Source organism: Neopelma chrysocephalum, unplaced genomic scaffold, assembly GCF_003984885.1.
Source record: "Neopelma chrysocephalum unplaced genomic scaffold, ASM398488v2 Primary Assembly neopelma1_97517, whole genome shotgun sequence".
NCBI lineage: Eukaryota > Metazoa > Chordata > Aves > Passeriformes > Pipridae > Neopelma > Neopelma chrysocephalum.
Window position 1 is genome coordinate 208,226 of NW_020926159.1, and position 25,389 is coordinate 233,614.

General features: G+C 42.7%; 1 protein-coding gene across 7 annotated transcripts in view; it reads left to right on the top strand.

Annotated features, from left to right (window-relative positions):
- Positions 1 to 25,389, top strand: part of PKHD1 (PKHD1, fibrocystin/polyductin) — a 254,701-nt gene that overhangs the window by 97,592 nt on the left and 131,720 nt on the right. For all 7 annotated transcript variants that reach the window (XR_003532415.1, XR_003532416.1, XM_027672673.1 and 4 more), the window contains 5 exons: positions 811 to 1,023; positions 18,030 to 18,237; positions 19,438 to 19,595; positions 21,378 to 21,572; positions 22,690 to 22,815. Coding sequence is in view for 5 of the 7 variants with exons in the window: in XM_027672673.1 (XP_027528474.1) it covers positions 811 to 1,023; positions 18,030 to 18,237; positions 19,438 to 19,595; positions 21,378 to 21,572; positions 22,690 to 22,815 (900 nt within the window). In the remaining 2 variants the exon portion in view is untranslated. The remainder of the gene's footprint in view (positions 1 to 810; positions 1,024 to 18,029; positions 18,238 to 19,437; positions 19,596 to 21,377; positions 21,573 to 22,689; positions 22,816 to 25,389) is intronic.

Here is a 25,389-nt window from a genome sequence, read left to right on the forward strand (position 1 = left end):
TTTTCATGCGCTCTGTACTTAGACCACAGAATTCATTGCTTCAAGAAGTCATTGAGATTAAATATCACAAATACTAGAAGGATCAGTTCTATATTACTGACAAATCTTATCCAGTTATACTAATAGATTGTAAAAGGAAAATGTTGGCAAGGGGATGAAACCTTATGCTTTGAGGCAAAGCTAACCTCTAATTAGGGATTGAAATGTGTTTTTTATGGGATGGGGAGATCAACTCACATCCAGCTAAGAGGAAGACATTTCTTATGCTGTATTTAGAAGCATCTGGTTTTGAACAGCAGCTGGAAGAGTTTGCAGGATTAAATCAACCACTGATCTAAACAAGTTGCCAGTTCTTATGTTCCAAAGCCAGTTTCCCCTCCCCTCTCCCTGTCAAATGTAGTTTGTAATTGAAAAAGTAACATAATACAAATTAAATAGAAATATTCTTTTTCAACATTTAGTGAGTGAGTCAGTTAAAATTGGGGTTTTCCAACCCCAGCTCCCTTGCACTGGAATTGGAGAGATTTTCATGTCTACCCAGGTTGTCTGGCCTTGCTCAAGTCTAGAAAGGCAGACTGCTGTAGAATCAAAAAATGGACTGAATTAATCGGGTCTGTAAAGAGCTGATAAATCCATAAGGAGAAGTACAGGGAAAGTTGGAAATTTGGCAGGACACAATAGTATTTTAGCTTTAATCTCGTAATTTTATGATAGAACCATTTGTTTATCCACCTCTTACAGCTCCTTGGCTGTGAGATAATGACTGGCTATTCCATCTGTGGTTGTATTTTGTTCTTCTCTTGTCTTCAGGTGGCAAACTCTTGTTTACTGGGCCAGGACCTGTAGAACTACATGCTCATTACATCCTGGTATCTGATGGAGGAGAGCTCCAGGTGGGATCCACTGAGGCCCCTTTCCCTCACAGAGCACACATCTATCTCTATGGGAGCATCCATTCTCCACCATTATTTCCATATGGAGTCAAGTTCCTGGCAGTGAGGAATGGGACACTTTCCATTCATGGTGAGTACATTTTTTTCTCATCAAAAGCAGAGCACGAATGAACAATAGAAAACAAAACAAAGAAAAAGAAAAAAAAAAAGGAAAAAGAGAAAAACAGGTTTTTGGAGGAAAAATAAAATGACAAAACAACTTTGGTCACAAGCTTAGATTTCTAATTAAACTCAAATATTTGCTGAAATGTGGTTTTTTTAAGGCCAGAACTTTATATCTTTGTATTCACCATGAGACTTCTCTTTCTGTAGTATCTTATGCATGCAAGCTCAGTGCTGTATATCCATACAAATTCCCATACTGGGAGCTGAGTCATTCTTAAAATCTGATCCCCAAGAAGAAGAGGATGGTACCAGGTAGTTATGAAACCCTGACAGTCATTTAGACACCTAGAATTTGTGCATGTCTCTCCACAAAAAAATGTCTTCTTCCCCTGGAAACTGGACCTGGAATCTCTGCTGTGAACTGTCTGTGTTTGCTGTGCTGCTATAATGGAATATCCTTCTCCCCTCCTCCCTCTCCATAACAAGTTTCCTTCCCAAAGAGGGTATGACTCTTGGGGTTTCCAAGAGTGTGATCTGCCAGGTAGATCCCATGGTGAGGCCAAGGTCAAGCATGCCACAGTAGCCTGGGACAGCTGGAGTGGGGAAGATACTTCTCAAAGCATCGGCAAAAGGCTCCTAGCAGTGTGTTTTCCCATCCTTCACCTCTCTGTGCTGTGCTGGCACCCCAAAACCAGTGGTCTGTCTCTAGAATTAGGAGCAAAACTGGAATATCTCTATTTTCCTGATGGTCCATATGGCCTTATCTGCTCAGCACAGATTGTGGTCCTAAATGACAAGTACAGGCCAAACTGTGGCAATGCCAAGAATTTCAGTCCCAGGTGACGAGTCCTTTGCTCTAACCACTGGACCTTATAATCGTAGAATGGCTTGGGTTGAAAGAAACCTTAAAGCTCATTTCATCCCAACCCTTTGCCATGGGCAGGGACACCTGCCACTATCCCAGGTTGCTCCAAGCCCCATCCAACCTGGCCTTGAACATTTCCAGGGATGAGGCAGCCACAGCTTCTCTGGACAACCTGTGCTGGGACCTTACCAAGGTACAACCATGAATTTCTTCTAACCCTGCCCTCTGTCAGTTTGAAGCCATTCCCCCATGTCCTGTCCCTCCAGGCCCTTGTCCCAAGTCCCTCTCCAGCTCTCTTGGAGCCCCTTTAGGCACTGGAAGGGACTCTCAGATCCCCCTGGAGCCTTCTCTTCTCCAGGTGAACACCCCCAGCTCTCCTGGACTGTTTCTGGAGCAGAGGGGCTCCAGCCCTTGGAGATGCTGGCCTCCTCTGGACTCATTCCAACAGCTCCACATCCTTCATATATTGTGCATAGAATATTTTAGATACAGAGCTTTTTTTTTGGAAGGCTATGAAATACAGTTATAAAATGTCCATTTCTTGGTTCAGTAGGTTGGATATGGAATTCAGGTTCAAACTCAGCATGAATGAGAACATTAATTCTGTGCACTCATGTCAAGCTCTTAACTACTGGGCTGGTTTTAAAGCCTCTATGTGTCACAGGGGGGAGGAAAAAAAACCCAACAATGAATGTCTCATCTCCCTTCCTCATGTTCTTGTGTGTCAAACTTTGTGTTGGTAGGCGTTCGTACCCTCCAGCAGGGCTTGAACTTACACCCTCTGTCCTACAGGCAGAAATGTTGCTGTCTGAGCATCGCTGACACGTGTGGCTCTGGGTCAGAAATGATGTCAGACACCGAGGGGGACAATCTGAGCACAGACAGGGAGGGAGCTGTGCCACTGTGCCGTGATCCTGTCAGCTCACAGGAGCCCAGCAATGTCAGGAGAGCTCAGGCGTTGGAGGGGGGTCAGTGAACAGATGTTTTTGTGAAGCAGGAGAGATGAGCAGAGAGTGGGGAAGGTGCTCCTGACAGGGGCAAGGGAGCGGGGCTGGCAGGTGCTCTTGACCACTTCATTGAGACACGGCAAAAGGCTAAATCATTTAGGCTTTAATAATTCCAGTAAACTGGCTTTGCAGAGGGTTTCTATCCCATTTCCTGGAGGATATCCCTGAGAAGGGCTATTAGACAATCCAGGCTGAATTGACTGTCCGTCACTGGCCATTGAGTTTCACACAGTTATCCCAGCCCTGAGTTCAGTAACTCCTGTTAAATTAAAGCATGCCTTCCAGAAAGGCTTGGTCTTTGAGGACATCAAGGGAAACAGGAGCCAGCTTTTTCCGTGGAGGCTTGTTCCAGGGGATTAATTTGGTTAATCATCCATTTTTTTTTTCCTTTTTAGAGAAAAGTACTGAAGTGTCTGATTTGAATTTGCCTGATAATAGCTTTTGCTGCTTCACTTTCTATGTCTTTTGCTACTTTAAAATATTCTTCTTTTCTTGGTTTGACCCCTGTAAGTCAGGATTTTGTCCTTAAATTGTCAGCACTTTATAGCACGAGCCTTCACTACTTCATGCTGTTTTGTTTTCTGGCAATGTAGGAAAATCCAGTAGCAACTCCTTGCAGCTGTGCCTCCTGTGCTGCTTCTCCTTTCCCTTCTGAGCCTGTATCATCACAGACTTGTTGACTCCATCACCCATAAAATTAAAGACAAACAGGGCAGAAGTACATTTTGCAGTCTTACCTTGGCAACATGATGGAGGGATGTAAACCCAAGTGTCCACATCAGTACCTTTGGGTCTTTTCTAACTGGCATTTCATATGTTTCACTCAGTGTCATAATTCCCAGTGATTCTTCATTCCCTAGGAAACCAAAAAGGTGAGGTCTGCAACCCGAGTATTACTTGGATGAAGGTATGTGGAGCCAAATGTGGCTTGATCCATTAGTGGAAACATCTCCTGGTTTCAATTTCTTATCAATTATTGAATTATTGAATGGTTTGTGTTGGAAGGGATCTTAAAGCCCATCTAGTCCACCACCTCTGTCATGGCCAGGGACACCTTCCACTATCCCAGGTTGCTCCAAGCCCTGTCCAACCTGGTCTTGAATGCTTCCAGGGATGGGGCAGCCACAGCTTCTCTGGGCAACCTGTGACAGGGCCTCCCCACCTTTACAGGAAAGAAATTCTTCCCAATATCCCATCTAACCCTTCCCTCTTGTCCTGGCACTCCATCCCTTGTCCTAAGTTCCTCTCCAGCTCTCTTGGAGCCCCTTTGGGCACTGGAAAGGGTCTCTAAGGTCTCCCCAGAACCTTCTTTTCTTCAGGCTGAACACCCCTAAATCTCACTCTATTATTATTCAACCCTAATTCTTATTCAAGAATTCTTATCAATTTCTTCTTCAACAAATCCAGACTAGCTATGAAATCCCTTTTAAGCTCTGCACCACACACAGTCCCAGTGCATGGCTGCAATTAAGGTTCATTCAAACCATGTAATATGCAATTTAACATTGAAGCAGTAGAAGCCTGTTAGAAAACAAGACAAAAATAGTGTGATCTTTTGCTGGGCTCATATTGCTTACATGGAAAAAATCTGCTGTTCTGTCTCCAATTTAGCACCAGTCTGGCCTGTGGTATAGAATAAATTGTTGAGCATGACAGCCCTTTCATATATATGTGAGAGAGCCTGACATGCTCAGCAATATACATTTGTGAGATACATTTATAAACACGAATATATATGTTATCTCAGATCAAAATCATTAAATAAGCAGGTTTCCAAATTCTCAGCTGTCTTGGTGAAGACAGGACCGAGTGCATTTTAATTCCTTTTCTCTTTCAGCCAGGGAAAGCTGGGGGATGCTCTGGTTGAGTTCAGATTGTTTAGTAAGCGCTGTCAGCTCCTCACTTTGATATGTTAATATGACTCAGGGTTTCCCACAATTCCCTCATGAGTGGCAGTCCTTTGCTCCGGTAGTTGTAGCAGACTGGGAAATTTCACTGTTGCCTTTGGCTTTAGCCAACTCCCCTGCCAGTCAGAGCGTGCCACCCATAAACTGCCTGTCAATCACATGTCAGGTTTAGAGGGGGTTTCAGTCAGCCAGGGCAACTTGACTTTTTGACAATGTAATTATGGCCCTTGCATCCGCGGTAGGGGCCTGAGCGGGGCTGAGAGAATTTTATTGATTGTTCAGAAGGGAAATTTATCACTGTCTCCAGCTCCATTTGTACTTTATTCCCTGAGAAACTCTCTTGACAAGCTGCAGGAGAGAAGTTTAGCATGGTGGCCTTGGCTGTTCTTGCATCTTTGTCCTTCGCAGGGAAACCAGACTGGAGGCACCGGCAGATGCTGAGGCGGGGGCAGAGACTGGGTGAAAAGGCAGAAGAAGTGGAGTTGATACCTCAACAGCTGAGGACAGACCACCCCTTCTTTGGGACAGACCAATTTTGTGCTCTGATCACTCTTATTATCATAGAATCCTAGAATGGTTTGGGCTGGAAGGGACCTTTAAGGAGCATCTTGTTCCAACTCCCTGCCATGGGCAGGGACACCTTCCACTAGACCAGGCTGCTCCAAGCCTTATCCAGCCTGGTCTTGAACACTTGCAGAGATGGGGCAGCCACAGCTTCTCTGGGCAACTTGTGCCAGGGCCTCACCACCCTCACAGTCAAGAATTTCTTCCCAATATCCGATCTAACCCTGCCCTCCTTCATGTTAAGATAATTTCCTCTTGTCCTATCTTCATGCTTGTGTCCCAAGTCCCTCTCCATCTCTCTTGGAGCCTCTTTAGGCACTGGAAGGGGCTCTAAGGTCTCCTTGGAGCCTTCTCTTTTCTGGGCTGAACAGCCTCAACTCTCTCAGCCTGCTCCATAGCAGAGGTATTGACACATATGGAAAAACTTTAAAGGCCTTTTCCATTCAGTTCCATTTTTAGCAGTCCTGTATAGATGATCTCATTATTCCATTGTGTCCCCTCGAAAGAGACTGTGCCTGTTCCCAAAAGAAGACCAGCAGTTTTGCTGTATATTGATCTGAAACTTTGTTTGTGCCAACACTGCGATGATACAGGGCATGAGCTCTGAGCAACCTGGTCTAGTGAAGGTGTCCCTGCCCATGGCAGGGGGTTGGAACTGGATGAGCTTTAAGGTCCCTTCAAACCCAAACCGTTCTGTGGTTCTATGATTCTATGAGCCTGTTCCCTGCATTTTGACTTATAACATGTATCTCTCCAACTAGATGGAAGATCCTACACTTTGGATTTAATAATACGCTACATTCACTTTATCCAGACTGTGAACGGTGTGTGGTAAAGAAAAAGCTATGTCCAGAGAGTTTTGGTTTAATAACACCTATTGATAATCAGGACATTTAAAACAGAGGTGTCAGTGGTCACTTCAGTCCTCTTAAGTCATGGCCAGCCCTGGTGCAGAGAATGTCCCTGCACTTTCAGGGGATGCTGGCCAGTGAAGATGACATAATAGAGGCAATTCTGCACCACTTCTATCCCAGATTTCTCTTCAACCAAAGCAATCTGATACTTTTTCAGGGTTGGCTTAGATAAAAAAAAGTATTTTTTATCAGTTGAACCAATTATTAATTTTAATTGCTTTTAATCAATAATAAAACACAAAATATTTGTGAGCTGTGCACTGTGCTCTGCAGAGCCTGTGCATTCCTCCAGAGATCAAACATTTAATCAAATGGCTCTTGCTTTCCCTCCATTAAGCAATGTTATGTATCTGTGCTGAGTTTGAGATTGAGAGATCATAGGCAACATGAGAGAATTTGTTCTGCTTTACTCACATATTAAAAAGAAAAGCTTCCCAGGGGAAAAAAATAAGAAAAAAAAATCTGTAGCATGGGAATTCAAGATAGGGTGCAGAGATCTGTGAGAGAAAAGCTGTGCTTTTTTACTTTGTTGAAATGCTCTTCAATAGATGTTATTTTTCACTATCTGAACCCCCTGATTTGCCCACTCCTGTTATACTGTGAGTTCAGATCCTTTTTTCCTTTCAGGATTTACTTCCATGGGTTAGTTTTCCATAGATGCCCTTCTGTGTGGTGGTTGCAGGAGGCTTTTTGCCTTCTGTGGCAGCGTTTTTCCTTTCAAGACCTTGACTTTAACATGATGCATTAAAGCAGATGGCTCTGGAACAGAAGGCTGAGCTGCCTTGAATCCCCTCGTGTTCACCAGGGGTAAGAAACTGCACTTAGGCACTTCCCATGGAGTAACTAATGTACAATGACTTGTTCCTTCACTTTCTTATTCACAAATATAAGATGACCATTAGATTTTAAAGACCTAGCAGATGGGGACAAAAAAAAGAGAGCTGGGTTCAGGGAAAGCTGCTGTGTCTTTCACAGTTTGCCCTTCTTTCTAGCAGAAATGCATCTATCATCTTTGATTTAAGGTTAAATCAGTTGATTTGTATGTTGGTGCTGATCTGAATGAGGAAAGTATGGGCTGTGAAGGGGACTGAGAAGTGGGAACTAATATATATAGTATCATAAAGATAAATAAGCTAATAAAGATAACAATATAATATCATACAATATAATACGTTATATTCTGTATATCATACACTGGAATGGATTGGAATAGAATAGAATAGATAAATAGACTATAGCTAATATATTAACTTGTGATTCTTGACAGAGTTCAGGCCTGTGTGTCACTACAAATGTGGAGGTGTTTTATGGATTAAGTAGTTGCCTCTTTCAAGCTTTTGAACATACCATCAAAAAATTCCTTCTACTTCTGGCCCCAACTAAAACAAGAGTACTGCCTGGAAGAAGAGAATAACCAGCAACAAAATCAGGGCTAATTTCCACCCCAGAGAGGAGAAAGCCTGCAAAGTTTGGGCTGCCCAGGGAGGTAGTGGAGTTCCCATCCCTGGAGGTGTCCAAGGAATGCCTGGACGTGGCACTCAGTGCTCTGGGCTGGGTGACAAGGTGGTGATCAGTCACAGGTTGGACTGGATGATCTTGAAGGTCTTTTCCAATCTAAATAATTCTTTGATTCTGTGAAGTTTGGCAAACTGAGAAGCCTGGCCCCAGCCCCCTGTTTTCACTGGTCTTCAGGCCGAGCCAGGCAGGGACCCTCTATTTGGGCTCATCTTCACTTTTCCCAGTGTTGAATTCTCCTTCACCACATTCTGGGGATGCAGGAAACTGATCTTTGCTTGGAAAAGGCCGTGCTGCCCTGCATTCCCGCTCCTGCAGGGAGATATTCCCTGCCTCGTTCCACAGCAGCACAAGAGATGAACTGGCAATGACACAGAATGTTAACAGCTGTCTGCAGCTCCCTGCAGGGTCCGCACTCCGTGGCTGCCACAGTTGGAGCCGTTTGTTCCTGGGGTCAGGTTAAAGATATTTTCCTGCCTGGCATCTTTGGTTGTGAGCTTTTTCTAGGGTTTGGTTTATGCAATGGCATTGCAGGAGCTGGTAAAATCTTTCCCCTTGCTTTCAGGACTGATGTGACTTAACAAAGTGACTGGGTGATCTCTGATTAAAGGGAACGTTTGGAAATGTTCATATTTATGGGACAGTACAAAGGGAAAGTACTTTGTCTGCAAGGCAAAGTGTCAGACAAGTGATCAATGAGAGTTTCCATAGACCTATTTAATCATAAAGCTCTTCCCATCCTCAGTAGGATCATAGAATCATGGAATGGTTTGTGTTGGAAGAGTTCTTAAAGCTCATCTCATTCCAATCCCATGCCATGGGTAGGGACACCTTCCACTAGACCAGGTTGCTCAGGGTCCCACACTTCCAGGAAAGGGGCATGATACTCCTTGCTTTCACCAAGGTGCTCTGAAAAGACATTTAGGTGGAAATACTTTAAGTGAAAACTGCAGTTTCACGAATAGGAAACATTCAGCAGGACTAGGTCACTTTCAAGGATATTTCTCAGTGGAGAAAATAAAAGTTATTCAATTTGTCCTCTTGCTCAGATGATGTGAGTTGTTTTTTTTGCTCACTGGGAGAAGGAAAATGTGTTTAATTCTATAATTTTGTTTTTAGCTGGACTTTAATAATATTATTTTTAAATGCTGTATTTCATATCAACATTTCTACACTAGTGAAATGCAATGCTTTTACAGAACAAAAAATCAAATTCCCTAAACCTCCAAAGTGACGTCAGACAAAAACGGGAGATGGTCCCAAAAGGGGTTTCTTTCGTGGAATTTTTATTCTGTGAAGGATGTGGAAGGTTTGGCCTGATTTGAATTTGGAGTGAAATCAAATCTGGGTAATTGTAGGCTTGGATTTCACTCTCCAAATCTGCCTTATAAGGGGGAAACATCAGCCCTATTTTACATAGGGGATTAAAGATGTCAGAGAGAAACGGAAGCTGTGTCTGCTGACATAGAGGGACTGAGCAGGTCTAAATTTTCTGTCTCAGCCTGCCCATTGCTTGTGCAAAACTTGTGCTTGACGCTGGGTTTGGTTCCACATGATGGGCTCATCAGCCAAGTGTGAATAGCAGGTTGAGGGAGGGGATTCTGCTCCTCTGCTCTGCTCTGGTGAGACCCACCTGGAGTGCTGTGACCCCAACATCAGAAGGATGTGGACCTGTCAGAGGAAGTTCAGAGGAGGGCAGAAAGATGCTCCAAGGGCTGGAGCCCCTCTGCTCTGGAGCCAGGCTGGGAGAGCTGGGGATGTTCAACTGGAGAAGAGAAGGATCCAAGGAGACTTTAGAGCCCCTTCCAGAGCCTAAAGGGGCTCCAAGAGAGCTGGAGAGGGACTTGGGACAAGGGCAGATAGTGATAGGACAAGGGAAATGGCTTCAAAATGACAGTGAGAAGGTTTAGATTGGATATAAAGAAGAATGTTTTTATGGTAAGGGTGATAATACACCGGTACGGGTTTCCCAGATAAACTGTGGCTGCCCCATCCTTGTAAACTTTCAAAGTCAGGTTGGGTGGGCTCTGAGAAATCTGGTCTAGTTGAAGACATCCCTCCTCATTGCAGGGGGTTGGACTAAATGACCTTTAAAGGTCCTTTCCAACCCAAACCATTCTCTGACTCTAATTCTAAGCTAGAATTTGAACCCACACTCGAATCCAATCCAAAATACCCAGTGTCATCCTGAGTACCCAGCACCAGGGCTGCTGCAGCTTTCCATCAAAGAGCTGATGAGTTCTGGTTTGTCCTAAGGAGTTAATGAAAAGTTATACATTAGAAAGGGTTTTTTACCTCGGGACAGGAATGAAGAGCTCTGTGCACTGGCTGTGGCAGGAGGGAGCAGGAAATCTCTCTGCATTTCCCCAGGAGATGCCCATACACAGCAGGGTGTCCTGCAGGACTGCACGGGGGTGGAAAGACATCTCCCAGTTCCAGGTAGAGACATCTCTGTCTTTCTAAGATGTGTAGAAGGAAAAGCCCAAACTCCTCTCATTGCAAAACAATCTAAAAATGTGCAAATGTTTGGGAAATATACCCAAGATTGGAATTAACAGGGAGCAGAAATAAACTGGAAACTTTCGAGTCCAGAGGGTTGAGGGCTTATGGTTCAGGATTTTTTTTTTTTGACACGTATGAAAATTTAAGGAAGGAGCTCTAATTCTTCTTTTCTGGTTCCTTACACTTTCTGGCCAGTGGCTGGACTAATCACTGCAAGATCTGAGGTAGCAGTGGCAATTTTTTAAAGAATTTTCATCAAATCCAAGTTTCTGAAATACTTTTTCCAAGTCCTTCATTAAGGATCCAGCACTTGAAGATCCATTTGACCATAGAGAGCTGGAGCAGCACAACTCTGTGCTATTCTGACTGAGGAGGCTTTCTGGAAGAGATTTCCTATTCTTTTTAACTTAGGGCATTTTATTCATTATTATTTTTGTGGTTTGTTTTATTAACTGAAGCAACAGCAGCAAAAAGTCTCTGTCCTGGACCTAAAAGTATATTTAAAAATACCCCACTTCTTTTCTGAAGCACTGGTTTCCAATGGTTGTTCTGCTATTTATCACTTTGGCATTTGAAAATTTTAGGAATGACCAAGCTAAGTTTGATTAGGAAGTGCAATTTGGACAGGAAAAAGGGAATAATAGGGGATTATGACAGTGGAGAGTAAGCTGGATTGCTTAGGTAACCTGACATCTCAAATGCTTGAGTAAAGTGTGTTGTATTTTATTACCAAAGACAATAACAGAATCACAGAATAGTTTGGGTTGGAAGATACCTTAAAGGTCTTCTGATTCCAACCCCCTGCCATAGTTGTGGTTGTTGTGGTTTGGTGGTTTTTATTTTGTTTTGGTTTTGCTTTTTGGTTTTGTTTTGGTTTGGGCTTTGGTTTTTGTTGTTGTTTTTTTTTTAATCACTGTTATAGTCCATTAAATTATATTATTACCTTTTCTTGCAGAATTCTGTTTTGGGGGGAGGATAAATGGCTTGTTTCTTTTCACTTTGTTCCTGGGAATTGAAAACTCTTATTCCCGTTTACACCAAAGATTTACAATATAGATGCAACAGACTGACATCTTATCTGAAGTAACTTGTACATTCCCAGTAAGTAAATTGTGTGTATGAGCCCTGCAGTTCTCATAAATTCCTTTTGTGGTATAAAGGGATCTCATTACCTCATCTTTAAAACACCAATAAACAGTCAGAAGGTGTAAAAGAGCTTTATAGTTTGTCAACACTATGAACAAACTGTGTGTTCACAACTGAGTTAATTCATTTGTGGTAAATAGGAGAGAAGATGAGAGACCAGCAGGGTCCTGGGAGTCAGAGAAGAAGGGTTCAAAGCCTGTTGTCCCATGACAAAAAGGGAAGGCTTTTTAAAACATTTAAACAATTTTTGGGAGAAAGACCATGGCAGGCTTAGGGATTGAAACAGTCCTCCTAAGACCCATTTAAAGAATCTTGTTTCTACCAACATTTACTTGCTTTCCATCTCTTCCTGACTGGATGTGGCTCCCACTGGTTTCTGTCGGGCTTGGTTAGGTAGTTCCCAGGGTGTCTAAAGGTAGGTAACAACATCTACTCCAAAAAGTTTTCAGGTCAGGGGCATCTGTTTTCCACCTAAGCAACATGTCGTCTTGTCATGTAAATTCTTAGGCCTGGGCCATCCCATAGATTTAAGGTGAAATTCATGTAACTAAATAGAAATGTGTGAAAGACAGAAGTTTCTTTCAAAAGGAAGTGTGCAGGCTGTGACTGTTGGAGACTGAACACAGGTTGGATTATAATGGGTCATGCTCAGCTAAAAGGAGTGTGGAAAGTTATTCCCTGGAGGATGGGGCACTGGTAATAAGAGGTAACTGTGATATCAGCAGATATCCCATTGACTATAGGACTTGTCTCCTAATTAATTAGTTTGCAGCTGCCTCTCCTTACCCTGTAGCAATTTTTTTCAAAACCCTCTATAGTGTTTCCAACCGTAGCAGCTTCTGCTTTCAAAGCTGGGTGACCAGAGGTACCCTGTCAAACACCCAGTTTGAATTCTCAGTACCCAGTGAGTCACCCAGTGTACACCTGGTAGAGGAAATGACATTCATGTCTTTTGTAATCAAAGGGTTATAAATATGGACTTTATTTGTCTAAACCTACAGCACTCAATTCACACTTTGTTTAACTGAAGACAGACTTTCCTGTAACCCTGGAGATAAGTCTGCCCTGACACACCTGACTGAGTTTGCTGAGGTTTGATGTGATTCTGAGACATTTCTGTAAAGGTTGAATTCATGTCTCCTGTTGAACTAGAAATCATGGAGTGGTTTGAGTTAGAAAGGACATTAAAGATCATCTTGTTCTAACCCCCTGCCATGGGCAGGGACACCTTCCACTATCCCAGGTTGCTCCAAGCTCCATCCAAACAGGTCTTGAACACTTCCAGGGATGGGGCAGCCACGGCTTCTCTGGGGAACCTGTGCCAGAGCCTCACCACCCTCTGAATTAAGCATTTCTTCCTAATGTCTGATAGAAATCACTCCTCTTTTAGTTTAAAACCATTTCCTTTTGTCTTATCACTATCAGTATCCTACCACTACTTAGGATTGGGCAAAACCAATTAGTGAAATGAAATATCATCCTACATAGATTTATAAAATGCTTTATGTTAGGGGCCATAAGAAATTAAATTTATACTATTTTTCTTCTTCTGTGCTTGAAATTAAAAAAAAAAAGAGTGTAATTGTACACATCAAAATTGCCTCATTCTTAGTAATTTTGCCTTGTCCATGCAAAACTGCATCTTCATGTCATGCTTCCAACAGGAAGCACAAACCTGGGTCCTGGTGCCAAGATGTTCCCAGTGTTAAATTTGTGATTAATTCATTTGTAATTAATTTTCAAGCCTCTTATATTTCTGCACTGATAACACCGTTCTGCTCTGCTCTGTATTTAAGGCTGTTCTATCAAGTAATTTACTAAAGAGTTCAATTCTTGCTTTGCCTGCAACAACATTTTGAGTCTAAAGGCTCTGTCCTGTCCCTTTAACATGAAGTCACTTCTACTTTGGATCTCAAGATGTGTTTCCTTTTCCAATCCGTGCTAAGTTAATTATTAAAAATCAGTTCAATAATTAAGGAGTTATACAGATTCATCTATTTTTTAGCACTTTTGAGTGTTTCTGCTTGCAGTATTTTTTTGGGGAAAGAAATAATTTAAATATACCACAGCTGTTGATCTGTTAAACCTTTTCTTGTCAAACAGGTAATTTGTTTACCTGTTGCACAGCCCAGTGCCAGACACTGAAGGTTATTTTATGAGCTTTGCAGGTTTTATCTGAATTAGAGTTTGTTTGCAAGGGGAAAGAAGAAAGAGGGCTCTGTGCCTCCAAAGAGTGGCCAAGGAACAAGAGTTTTGTTCCATGGAACCACCTTTAGCTGTTCATGATCTTTGTAGAGAGTCTGTTGGTTCTTTGAAGGAGAGAAACTGGAGAAGACCTCTGGGAAAGGAATCATGGAATCTCAGAATGGGTCAGGTTGGAAGGGACCACAGTGGGTCATCTTGTCCCACCTCCCTGTTCCAGCAGGGTCATCCCAGAGCACACGGTACAGGATTGTGTCCAGAAGGTTCTGGAATATCTCCAGTGAGGGAGATTCCACACCCTCTCTGGGTAGCCTGTTCCAGTGCTCAGTCACTGCAGAGGAAAGAAATTCTTGCTCATGGTCAAGTGGAACTTCCTGGGCATCAGTTTCTGCCCATGGCTTCTTGTCCTGTTGCTCAACTCCACTGAGCAGAGCCTGGTCCATCCTCTGACCCCTCCCTGCAGATACTGATGGACATTGAATGTTATCTCCCACCTATTTCAAGCACCCAAAATGGTATCCAAGGGATCTATCTGGGTCTGGCAGACAGGACAGAGGACTTACATCAGAGCAGTCTGTCCAGAACAGCAGCTAGAGACCAGACATCCATCCAAAATCACATGTTTAAGAACCTGAAACAAACTCACATTCCCCAAACTAAGTGAAATCAACTGGGTGTATAATGGGCTCCCACCAAAACCACAGTGCTGGGAATATTTATAAGTAAGACAAAGAAGCCTCAGTTATGGTCCCTCCTTGGCACCAGGAAAATATCATTGACCATATCCTATGTGTCACTCGTGCTGTTTAGAGTAGAGGACAACCAGACCTGCAGGTGTTGCTTTATGTGGGAATATAAATGGGAAGCAAGGAAATGTGTAGATGTGGTGCTTAGGGACATGATTAAGTGGTGGACCTGGCAGTGTTGGGTTAATGGTTGGACTTGATGGTCTTAGAGGTCTTTTCCAACCTTAATATTTTTATGACTCTATGATTTTATGGAAGTGGAATCTGCTAAATTTGTTTGTTTCTTTTTCCTTAATGAAAATACAGTAGAAACCCTCTATTGGAAATTGGAAGTAGATTTTGAACAGAGAAATATCCCACCCCACCTAAATCATCAGAAAAAAGGTAAAACAAACTGTGGAATGGGAAACAGGGATATGAGCACAGTAAGAAGTGAAAAAAATAAAAAGGAAAAAAAGAAATGGGGGAATGTTTGGATGCCTGGAATATTCTTCTTTTAGAAGAAAAAAAATTGAGAAGATTTTCCTTTAAAATTTTGTGTCAAAGCTTGGAAGTGGGAAAAAAGCCTGAAACAAGACTTTTCCATTAGAGCATGTTTTGAAAGAGGAATGGTTTCACACCTCTCAACGACAAGAGTTGTTGCCCAGCAGTGTTGCTGTAGTATGTGTGTGACAGATGTACTCAACGGGAGTCAGTTGTGTGTCTGGACACAGATGGACATGAAAACACATTAACACAGGCACACAAATCAGGACTATAAACAAAATGTCCAGAGCTGGAGAAAAATTGTGCACTGCACAACATGCAGAGGCTGCTGCCAGTCACTGGCTTTTATGTCAATCCTAAAAATTCACAAGACCCACTCAGTGGAAAAAGGTAAATGAATAAAAATTATGAGACTGCTTCTAGTAAAACAATGCACATGGGTTGATGTGCATTCATGGGGGGGGGGTTGAGCTGGATAAAGCTGTGTTGAGGATGAGGTTTTGGTGTCTGAGACCATGAATGGTGCAAGGTAGGTTTCGGCTTTGTCTGCATTAGAAAACTGTGTAGCCCAATAGAAGCTGAATTGTAAAATGAATGATCCCAGTGCTGAGGATGCAGAGTCCACACTGTACGTGTTTTGGGGCTACTACAGAGTCATTCTTGTTTGGTTCCCTCAGAGTCTAATGTGTATTTTATGTCCTGCTACATTACAGCTTCTGCATTAGTTTCCCAGAATCCCAGGATGGGTCAGGTTGGGAGGAACCACAGTGGGTCACCTGGTCCAACCTCCCTGCTCAAGCAGGGCCATCCCAGAGCACTTGGCACAGGATCATGTCCAGGTGGTTCCAGAACATTACCAGTGAGGGAGACCCCAAAACTACACTGGGCAATCTGTTCAGTGCTCAGTCACTGAACAGGAAAAAAGTTCTTGCTCATGTTCAGGTGGAACTTCCTGGGCATCAGTTTGTGCCCGTGGCCTCTTGTCCCATTGCTGGGCACCCCCAAGCAGAGCCTGGTCCATCCTCTGCCCCCTCCCCTTATATACTGACAGACATGGATGAGGTCCCCTCTCAGTGTCTCTTCTTGAGGCTGAACATCCCCAGCTCCCTCAGCCTTTCCTCATCAGAGATGCTCCAGTCCCTTCATCATCTTTGTTTCCTTCTGCTGGACCTGTTCCAGGAGCTCCCTGTCTCTCTTGTCCTGAAGAGCCCAGAACTGGACACGACATTCCAGATGCACCTCACCAGGGCTGAGCAGAGGGAGATCTGTTTGATGCTTTCCAAAACAACTCATGGCATGAAATGAAGCACCTTAAGTGCAGGATGTCTGGAAGATTTTCTTTGAGAAATTTCAAGTTTGATTTAAGAAAAATAAAAGTGCAATAAGCCAGAAGTATCTCAGGTAGGTTTAGATGGCCACTGTTGATACACAGAGCAGGTGCTCCAATATACTTCAAGATGACAGAGTATAAAGACTTGATTCTTCCTTCTCTGATTCTGCAGTGAATTTATTGGCATGGAGGCACTACTTCTTACTTCTGACTTCATTAAGGAAAGAATTGGGACAATAAACTATAAGCAATGAGGGCACTATAGCATAAGGAACAAGAAAGTGAAACAAGATATGGAGAGAGAAAAGTTTGCTTAAAATAATTTAAAAATGATTTATTGGATGCAACCTCTACCCTCAGTGATCTCTGGTGTTATTACTTTTCTATAGTACAACCAGGGAGGACAGTAACTTGCTGTGGGCTAAAGGTAAATTATGATCTATTGCAAGGGAGGGAAGGAAAAGTATACTAAAGGTGGGTGTGTGAGGCACATACTCTCCCCTGATGGTGTTCAGTGTGTTGGATCTCAATGGACCAATCTGTTCCAAAGCCTGCTAGGGAAAAAGAAATGTCAAACTTCATGAAGTGAAGAAGAGAGGGTTAAAGTGCAAGATTTTTCATTGCTGGGGCTTGTTGTACACAGACTGCATGGAATCATTGAATTATTGAATGGTTTTGGTTGCAAGAAACCTTAAAGCTCATCTCGTTCCACCCCCCTGCCATTGGCAGGGACACCTTCCACTATCCAAGGTTGCTTCAAGCCACATCCAACTCGGCCTTAACACTTCCAGGGATGGGGCAGCCACAGCTTCTCTGAGCAACCTGTGCCAGGGCCTCACCACCCTCAAAGCCAAGAATTCCTTCCCAATTTCCCATCTAACCCTGCCCTCAGTCACTGTGAAGACATTTCCCCTTGTCCTGTCCCTCCAGGCCCTTGTCCAAAGTCTCTCTCCAGCTCTCTTGGAGACACTTTAGGCACTAGAAGGGGCTCTCAGGTCTCCCTGGATCCTTCTGTTCTCCAGGTGAACACCTCCAGCTCTCCCAGCCTGTCTCCTCATAAGACTTGTTCTCTAGACTTTGCACCAGCTCCATTGTCTTTCTTTGGACAGAAGAACATGTTTTTGTAAATGCCAGTTATTTGCAGGCCTAGATTCCCTGTATGTAATTTTGAACTGAAGAACTGAGAACTCAAAATGCTTTTTGCACCCAGAGAAGGATGATGGTCCCTGCAGAGTGGGCTTTTCTCAGTTGGTTACAAAGGGTGATTAAGAATAGAGGGTTTCTCACAGAGGTAAGTTACTTTGGGGAATGAAAGTGAACCTCATCTCCCACTGCTTCTTGACCATACTTCTCACCAGCATGTTTTCTCAGTTTTTTTGGGATCAGTAAAGACAAAAGATATAAACTGAAGGTGTTGTTTGGAATTTACTGTTTCTGACCCAAGCAGATGTGCACAAATCCTCTTTTGTAGCATTAATCTCCTTTCTCCTACACGGCGTCAGGAGGAAATGAATGATGGTGGGACGATCTAAGTGAGGCAGTGTTTTCTAATCATAGAAGCATCATCGAATCACAGAATGGTTTGGTTTGGAAGGGACCTTAAAAATCATCTCATTCCAACCCCTTGCCAGGGCTAGGAACACCTCTCACTAGACCAGGTTGCCTAGAGCCCCAGCCAGCCCGGCCTTGAACCAGAAACATGTTGCTCCTGTTTTATTTTGTTCTTTTAGAGTTGACTGACTTGCTTTTTCAAATTATTTTTAATTTTTTTTTCATATTCTTTTCAGGCTGGATGCCCAAAGTAGTTTTCACACACTTGAAATCATCAGCTCATGCTAACGACACACGACTAGTGCTCCAGGAACCTGTTGACTGGGAATCTGGTGATGAAATCGTGGTGGGAAGGACAGGCCTTGGAGATGCCCAGCAGCAGGAAGAAGTGGCTGTTATCGAGTCTGTGAAAAACACAGAGCTGCACCTTAGGTCACCACTGAGGTATCCTTTCAAGAGCCAAGGGGATTTTTACAGCAGAGAGCTAAACAAGGAGAAAATTTGATCAAAGTCAGGATTTGCTGTTTCCTGTGGGACATAATAAGTATATAAATCCCTTTAACAAAGGTGGTGAGAGATATTTCAGTTCCTCACTCTCCCTAAAGCCAGTGGACATTCAATGCTGAATGTTTCTGACTGTGTTTAAGTTCTGTATCATTCCCATGAATTCAGAAAACCTTTGAAGCAGAAAACACTCATGGCCAGAAAAGTCCAGTGGCCTCAGTATAGGGATGACAAAGAAATTTCTTGCATAGTTAACTTCTTGAGAAAGTGCATCTTTTTTACAAAAAGTGTCTGACTTCTGTAAAAAATAATAACCTTCCTCTTTTTGACTGATTTATTTAAGGAATACACTTAAATTGAATTGTTTTAGCTGGAAATACTGTTTCCATATTTCTAGTGTGTGGTAATTTCACTACCTTATGCTCTCTTCACCTTCTGTGGATGGAGGTCTTGGACAAACTGTACTTTTCATCATCTCCGGTGTTGAAGCATATTGTCTGTTTAGAAGTAAACCCAACTCCAATGCCCAGGAAGATTAATGGTATAATTTTCAGAAATAATTGGGGCTGGAGGAAGAAAGCACTGATGATTTTCACCCAAATATGTTTTGGGAAGAGAATTCAAAGGCTCAAGTATTTTGCTGTAAATAACATAGAATCATAAAACATTCTGAGTTGGAAGGGACACACAAGGATCACTAAGTCCAACTCCTGGCCCTGCACAGGACACCCCAAAAATCCCACCCTGTCCCTGAGAGTGTTGTCCCAACACTCCTGGAGCTCTGTCAGCCTTGGGGCCGTGACCACTGCCCTGGGGAGCCTGTTCAGTGCCCAACCACCCTCTGGGGGAAGAACCTGTTCCTGATAATATAGTAATATATTATATACATAATCTAAGGGAAGTTTGTGAGCTTGAGAGATAAAAAGATGAAAACAAACATCAGACAAGGAAAAATCTATTTAACCTGTATACAGAGATACACTGGATGTGCCACACTATGTGTCCATAGAAAAGGACTGAAATCAGCTCTAAATTTGGGCTATTGAGGTCATAAACATAAGTAACAATAATTCATAAACACAATTCTTGCCATCTTGCAGGTGCAGATGATTTTATGTCCTTTTTTGTGTTTTTCTTTAGGTACTCCCACAGTGTTGGAGAGGGATGGGGCAATGGTCAAGGTCAGCCTTTGAGTGCTGTGGTGGCACTGATCAGCAGAAGGGTTGTCATTCAGGGAAATATCACCCTGGAGAGAATGTCCCACCTCAGACAGTGTGCAAAATCAGGTGTTACAAAAGGTGAGGGGGTCTTTTCTCACAGAAATGTACTGAGGAGGAAAACTGCTCCATTGAAATCCCCTTGTGGCATTGCTGTGTATCAGAACTGTTCCTTCACAGGATAACTTTGAGACATACCAATGCCAGGGAAGCGAGTTTGTCTTTCCAAACATTGTTTGACATTGAAATGTGAAGTCTTGGGAGTTGAACTGCATTTCATTGTAATATCTCAGATGTATTATTTTCACATTGTTGTTTCAAGCCATCTTGGGAAAGACCCTTTAGTTTTGCTTGAGCCTAAGGGTGTAGAAAAGAAAGTATCTTCTGAAAACATGTTTCAGTGTACATAATATATTAAATTTTTAATTGTGTTTACTATTTAGTCACTTTAAGAAGAAGGAAAAACAAAACAGCCCAATGCTGTTTGTACTCCTTAGTGTAAAATATTGAGACATTGTTTAGTGATTTGGGATGCCAAGAGAAAAATAACAGGTGATGCACATAGTATCACTGGTGATAAAATGTTAAATATCTGTTCTCCTTTAGTTTTACCTGTATGAAACACCATGAAGCCTGACAGGTGGCTTCCTGATTTACACCATCTATTGAGGAAGCAGAATTGGCCACAGTGATTATAATTTGAGGAGAGTTAGGTTATCTGGCAACCCAGGTGTAAGGTTTCCTTTAAAAATAAAATGCCTTGGGCTTTCAGACTGTGACACAAGACTTCATTTGATATCCAGCAGCCAACTGCTTATATTACTCATGGATTTATGGTCCATTTTCTGTGGAACTCATAAATACAGTCTCTGAAATGTGCTAACCATTTGAGGTTTTTTATTTGAGTTAAAGGATAGGAGGATTTCTCAGAGGAGTCACCAGAAGATGAGTGAGCAGTGTTTTTTTGTGGTTAATTTAACTTCTTAAAAAGAAAAATGAGCATTACTGAGCATAAGCAGGCAGTGCTGGAATTTGAGATCCCCTCTGCACCTCCACTGAACAAGCCCAAGTAACACATTCATAACCTGATTCTCCTCATACCAAAATATCCTGAGCACAGACCCATGGAAGGGTGTCTTTCAGGAATTTTCCCCAGCCCTATGATTTACTTACCTTGTCATATAATGGAATTACAAAATGGTTGGAGTGGAAAAAGAAATTAAAGATCAACTACTTCCAAACCCCTGCCATGGGCAGGGACACCTTCCGCTGTCTCAGATTGCTCCAAGCCCCATCCAACCTGGCCTTGGACACTTCCAGGGATGAGGCAGCCACAGCTTCTCTTGGCAACCTGTGCCAGGGCCTCACCACCCTTACAGACAAGAATTTCTTCCTAATCTCTAATCTTGTCTTCCAGCTCTGGGTAGTAACAGCTCCCCATACATCTGCAGGGAGAGTCAGGAGAGCAGAGTTTTAAAAAAAAATTCAAAATGTCTTGTTTCAATTTAGTTCCATATATCGATGCCCAACCTCCTTCTCAAGAACCTCACCCCAGGGAAATCAAAGTCAGATCCATCTTCCTCATGCATAGGACCATTTATCATTAAATACAAGAAACTTCCCAAGAAGTAAAACTACAACAGTTTCCTGCTGGTTTTGATATATTTTCCTCTAAAAATGTCCAGGCTTTTAGGGAAAAAACCATGAGGCTATTTAGAGGGAACATCAGAAATGTTTGCTGTGGATATTTGTGTTTGGGCCCAGCTGGAGATCTCACTGGGTCAGTGTGGTGGGTCTCACCCTGCACATCCCATGGTCACCTGTAGAAGTGACACTCACAGCTCCCACTGGGTTGTATTTTAGGCAGCTCCAAGTGTCTGTACAAGCGAAGTGAGAGGCAGCTGGGGGCTCGGGACCTGGGAGCCATCGTGGTTGTGGAGGCTTTCCAGGGAGAGGCGACTCGGCTCCAGTTGGAGGGTGTCCAATTCCACCATGTTGGCCAAATATTTCGTCACCACTGCAGTGCCCTGACTGTTATTGGCAACACATGGATGGCAGGTGAGTTGGCTGTACTGGAGGTGGGCTTGAATGATCTCAAATGTTCACCTTCTCACACCCAAAGCTGGGGCAGATGCTCTCAAAACCTGCTTAGCTCTGGAGTCAGTGGACAAATTGGATTACTAAATGTGAGGAAACCTCACCTGTGGTCCAAGACCCAGTTATGGAGATGTTTCAGCTGCTTCTTCCTAAAATAATATTTTGTTTTTATGCTACACTACTGTGTTGGTGTGCTGCTTCTAGTTCTGGAAATGAATGCACTAATACACTGTGAGGGAGCCCAAAGGTGTCTCGGGGCTGTCTGCTAAGTAGAGTCCAAAATTTAATTTTATCACCCAGAGGGTAAGGAACATATTCAGTTCTTTTTACTTTGTCGCTGGTAAGTGCCAAATTCATTCTGTGGAAGTGGCAATGATGGCTCTGAAGACTGGTGGTGACAGGAGCAAGTTAGGTGGGCTCAAAGAATATTTTAAGGGTACTGGATGGGACTTTCCCCTCCAGCTAAGCTACACTTATGCCTCTCATAGAATCATTGAATCATTGAATGGTTTGGTTTGGAAGGAACCCTAAAGATCATCTAATTCCAATCCCCTTGCCAAGGACAGGGGCACCTGTTTCCTAAGCCATCTTCAGCACTGAGGATCCAGGCTTCCTGGTGGCAGAAGGCAGCACTGGCCATGATCCAGATAGAGGGCAGGTCATTATGCCTGGCTAGAGAAGGGGTACAAGATACCTGCCCTGTCCTCACTGCCCTTCTGAAAGATTCTTCCTCCTCTTCAAACCCACTTCAATCATCCAACTACCTGAGCTCATAATGTACTTCCCTCTTGGGATCTTCCCGTATCCCTCCTCTGGATCTCCTCCACCTTCCTCACAATAGTGGGCCACCTCCCATTTCTGTGCTCAGGCCCTCTCCTTCCTCCTGTTCCTTCCTCAGCAATACCCACCTGTGATTAAAGACCTGCCAGGTGAGTAAGAGTGGGCAGTTGCAACCACACAGTCCCACGGGACCAAAAGATTAATTGCACAGCATTGAACGATGAGGAACTAATATAAAACTCTCCCAACCTTCAAACTGCAGAGTGAATTTTTTATCACAGGCCTCTTTTCTTTCCAGATTCTTACATTCATGGCTGTTGTGTTTTGAACTCCTTTGGCCAAGGACTCCGCCTGACCGGGATCTCAAACCTCAGTGTGGAGAGCAATGTTTTCTATAACATTTCAGGCCATGGGCTTGTACTGGGTAAGTGAAGCAGCAAAATATCTACCCAACATGTGCTGATTCCCATTTGCATGAAAATGGAAAGCATGCAGATCCTTAACTGCCTTCTGAGAACTTTAATCACATCTTCTGCATTTTGTGGTGTCAGTGAATTTGGAATAAAACTCCCACAATTCTACAAACAACTCCTAGAAACTACTTCCATTTGACCATATGCTCTGTCTCTTCAGGACAGTCTTCACTTGATCAGCATCCCTTGTTTTTAAGTGAACAAGGAGAAGTAGAGTTCTTTTAGGGGATTGATTAATCCATCTTTAGAAGAGCGTCATTATGCAATATTTAAGATCCCAGCTTAGTGAAGCATTTAAGAGCATACTTACCTTTAACTCCACTCATTTGACATCAAAGATAATGGAGTGAAAGCATATGTTAAAAGTTAAGCAGAGGATTTAGCACTTAAATAAATTGGAGCTTGGAGCAACAAAAATGTTAAACAACAAAATATTTCTCCTAACTAACCATCAGGAGACTGACTTCCAGCATCTTCTGCTGGGATCTCATGTTGCCTGAATACCTAAAGATAGAGCTCGATTTTCATTTTCCATAAGAGATGTGAAAAAATGACCAATTTTAAGATAAACAGAGGAGGGGAAAAAAGCCTTTAGTCCTGATCCTGCAGTTCCACACACACAGCGAGTCCCTGTGGTGGGTGCTGTGTATAAACATAATGAGAAGTCATAGATCACAATTTAAACAGAGGAGACTATAAACTGAGAGTGATTATACACATCTTGCAGATGAAGAGAGATGCTCAAGGTGAGGTACAGAATCCTTGCAGCCATGGAGAAGCAGAACAAGATCTCCAACCTGCTGGCATCCCTTGGCTCACTCATGCTGGGGCATGTGTTGGAGTTAAAGGAGTCTGGGCTGAGCTGAAGTTTCAGCCTGAATACACCTTATCCCCAAGATGTCTTTAATGGCTTCACTGTCAGCAGCTCCGGAGGGTCTGATGGATGAATTTATGTATCATTTTGTTGCCTGTGAAGGAATATTTATTATAGCTGCCTCTTTACAGGTCCTGAACTGAACTCCCTCACTGATTTCATTTAAAACCCTTATTTTCAGGGGGTTTGCAAGACAGTCATAAAAAGTCGCTCTGGGCTTAAAATTATTGACACACCAGGTCTCAGCTCGAAAGCCAAAACCTTTTATGGCACCTCAAAAACTTGTATGGATGTCAAAAGAACTGCTTTATGCTGTTCGTGCTCTGGTAGTGAGATGGTTTGTGGTAAATAGAGCCTGGAAAAGATATTTCCTAAATAGATCCTAATCCAAAAAGTTGAGAAAGGCTCAAAAGACTCAGGGAAGGCTAAAAGTAATTAGTGCCATCCCCAAAACCAAAGGATGTAGATATTCCTGTGAAGTGGCTTATGTTAGGGGTAGTAATCATTGGGGAAGGGATCTGTATTTGGAACAGAACTTGAGCAGATATAAATGAGGATAATAGTTTATGTTTACTAGTAAACTAAATAGATGTAATTTGTTCCTAATGTGAGACAAATAGAGATGTTCCACTTCATATTCTTATTCCAAAAGACCAGAGCAGGAGATCGTATGCTGATCATAGAATCATAGAACCATTAAGGCTGGAAAAGACCTTTAACATCCAGTCCAAATATTACCCCAGCACTGCCAAGTCCACAACTAAACCTTTCCCTCACACGTTTTTTGAACACCTCCAGGAATGGTGACTCCACCACTTCCCTGGGCAGCCCATTCCAATGCTCAGACCACCCTTTCAATGAAGAAATTTTTCTTAATATCCAATCTAAACCTCCCCTGGTGCAACTTGAGTCCATTTTCTCTTATCTTATTGATGTGTTCTGTGATTCTGTGATTCTATCCTTACTTGAACTTGACTTGTCCAAGGTCTGTCCAAGACTTGTCAAAGTCTTGTCTTACCAAAGACTGTCCACTTTTTGCTGTTGGGTGGCCCATTTCTTTAAGGTGTAGTTTAAAAACGCATTTCTTTTGTTTTCTTTTTCCTAGTTCAATACTGTTACTAGATCTGAGGCACCCCACGAGTCTGAGCTGTCTGATCAATTGGGTGATTGATTTTTCCCTCTTTCTTCTCATATTCCATTGCTTAGGGAGGCAATGCCCCACTTTTGTTCAGAGTTGCATCAGGTGTTTTTAAGTATATTCAGAAATTTTCTTACATGTAAGTAGGGCTGTGAATGGAGACACAGGAGATAGAGCAGACTTTGAACCCTAGTACTGCCAGGAGCATGCCTGTGCAGAGGTGAGCCCTTTTCCCACTCTGAATCTCTCTTTTTCCCAACTGTAAATCTGCTTTATAATATATATATTATTTGTTTTCAGCATAAGCTTGCAATACAGTAGATATGGCTGGTGATATATTCACCTAGTACAGTAAATATATGTAAATGTAACACCTGGACTTGTGTGTATTGAAATGCAGAGTCATGACAATAGGGAGGTTCCAGCTATGTGTACATTTATGTTAATTTTTCTTTTTTTTTTCTTGTTTTTCCTTTATTTTTCTTCTTTACTTTCCCTATCTTTTTTTTCCCT